Below are 2,020 nucleotides of genomic sequence, written 5' to 3'. Positions count from 1 at the left end.
TTGTTATTCAATTTAGGAGCGACCCGATCTCAAGTTGTCTCCATGGTAGGAAAGTAGATAAATTTGGGAGACCGGCTGCTGAGATCGAAGGTATGATTGCGGCCACCGGATTGGATCCATTGATCAGGTGTTCTGTGATCACCACTGATCCTGGACTCATATTCGCCTTTGTTGAGAGGTGGCATAGGGAGACGAGCAGCTTCCACCTCCCAGTAGGGGAGGTGACGATCACTCTAGACGACGTTTCGTCGCTCCTGCATATCCCGATTTACTGGCGCGCTGCATTCATTCGGGCCACTGGCTACATCTGACGCAGTTGCGCTATTGACGGAGCTACTTGAGGTCACCCCAGACGAGGCTACAGTTGAGACACGCCAGGCAGGTGGGCCTCATGTTCGGTTGTCCTGGCTTCGGGACATGTACCAGAGTAGGTGTCGGGCCAGGCAGTGGGTTGCTGCAGCTCGGGGCGTACCTACTTCATTTGGTTGGTTGCACTCTTTTGCTAACAAGAGTGCAACCCATGTCCATGTTGTGTACCTGCAGGCATTCAGAGATCTGGGCACAGGCAGGGACATTCTCTTGGGGAGCGGCCACTTTGGTACACTTGTACGATCAGCTTAACGAGGGCGTCGCAGGCCCTACACGGCAGATGGCTGGTTACATTTCACTACTTCAGGTGACTATCGCTGCTTGTAATTTAAATTAAAGTAAAATTCAATCCATGTTTGATTGCTGATGTTGACTTTCTGTTTGCAGTGTTGGATTTACGAGCAGTTTCCATCAGTCCACAGGTTTGTTGTTGACGATGGTTATGCTGAGGCTAGCCCACGTGCCTGTAGATGGCTTACGGGTAAGGCCCAGATGACCGGCATTAAGGGAGCCCCTTACAGAGCACGTATTGATGCCCTGACAGTCACTGATGTCTGTTGCATGCCATATGCTGAGCATCGGGGAGTTCAGGACTATGACTTGATCTCCTCGTACATGGGGCAAGTCAGATGGGGTCTGATCATCGTCTACCTTCGACCAGAGAGGGTGGTTCGGCAGATGGGGTACATTCAGACAGTTCCTCCGCCACCGGTTCGTGATTCATTGACAGATACTGATATAGACGACCGGTGGGTACAGTTTTCAGATCATGTAGCGCCTACAGGGGAGCTCTGTGTAGTTCCTGGGCAGGTGGCCCCAGACTACATGGAGTGGTTTTTTCAGATTTCACACCCCTTTGTGACGTCGACGGAGGACACTGCTGAGCCCAGACCTGCGCCTCCTCTTCCCACTCATGATGATGACTTCGTGGAGCCACCTGTCGCCCAGGTTCCAGTCACGTCAGATCCCCCTGCGCATTTTGTGGTAAGCTATGTACTTTTTCTTAACTTTATTATTTTTTTAAAAATTCATACTCACTTGTTATTTTCACTGAGACAGGTTGATTGCACAGCATGTGTCAGGATGGGAAGGATTGCTGAGCATTTGGAGCGCGTCATCAACCTCAGGATGGTGACTGCAGGGACTGACTTATATGATATCATGGATCTTTGCATGAGGATAGCTAGAGATGACGACCCAGATGACAGTCTTAGGCCGCGACAGAGACCCCGCATAGATTAAGATTTATCTTTTTTATTGTATTTGTTTATGTATTTAAATTTTAGTATTTGTTAAAACACATTGACTTAGATAATGTCTATATTTCTTTATGTATTTAAATTATGTTTTTACTTAAATTATGTCTTTATGTATGTTTTTACTTAAATATAATGTCTCTATTTCTTTATGAACATATTAAAAAATAAGTTAGAAATTTTAAAAAAAATAAGTTACAAATTTTAATTGATTGAAACAAATAACTTAGAAATTTTAGAATGTAATTAATTGGACAAAATAAGTTAGAAATTTTAAGTTATACTGAAAATTATTATATAATTTAAACAACAATAAGTTAGAAATTTCAAATAAGAAGTTACAAATTTAAAATAAATAAGTTAGAAATTTAAAATAATAAGTTAGAAATTGATTG

General features: G+C 43.5%; 1 protein-coding gene across 1 annotated transcript; it reads left to right on the top strand.

Moving 5' to 3' along the window:
• The first annotated feature begins 520 nt into the window (after window positions 1-520).
• Window positions 521-1,611, top strand: LOC114404156 (protein MAIN-LIKE 1-like). Its single transcript, XM_028367255.1, has 3 exons — window positions 521-676; window positions 757-1,353; window positions 1,429-1,611. Exons 1-3 carry the CDS (start codon window positions 521-523, stop codon window positions 1,609-1,611), a joined length of 936 nt encoding a protein of 311 aa, XP_028223056.1.
• The last annotated feature ends 409 nt before the right edge of the window (window positions 1,612-2,020 follow it).

The sequence above is a fragment of the Glycine soja genome, unplaced genomic scaffold, assembly GCF_004193775.1.
Source record: "Glycine soja cultivar W05 unplaced genomic scaffold, ASM419377v2 tig00001360_1_pilon, whole genome shotgun sequence".
NCBI classification, from domain to species: domain Eukaryota; kingdom Viridiplantae; phylum Streptophyta; class Magnoliopsida; order Fabales; family Fabaceae; genus Glycine; species Glycine soja.
This window is presented reverse-complemented; position numbering and strand designations above follow the sequence as displayed.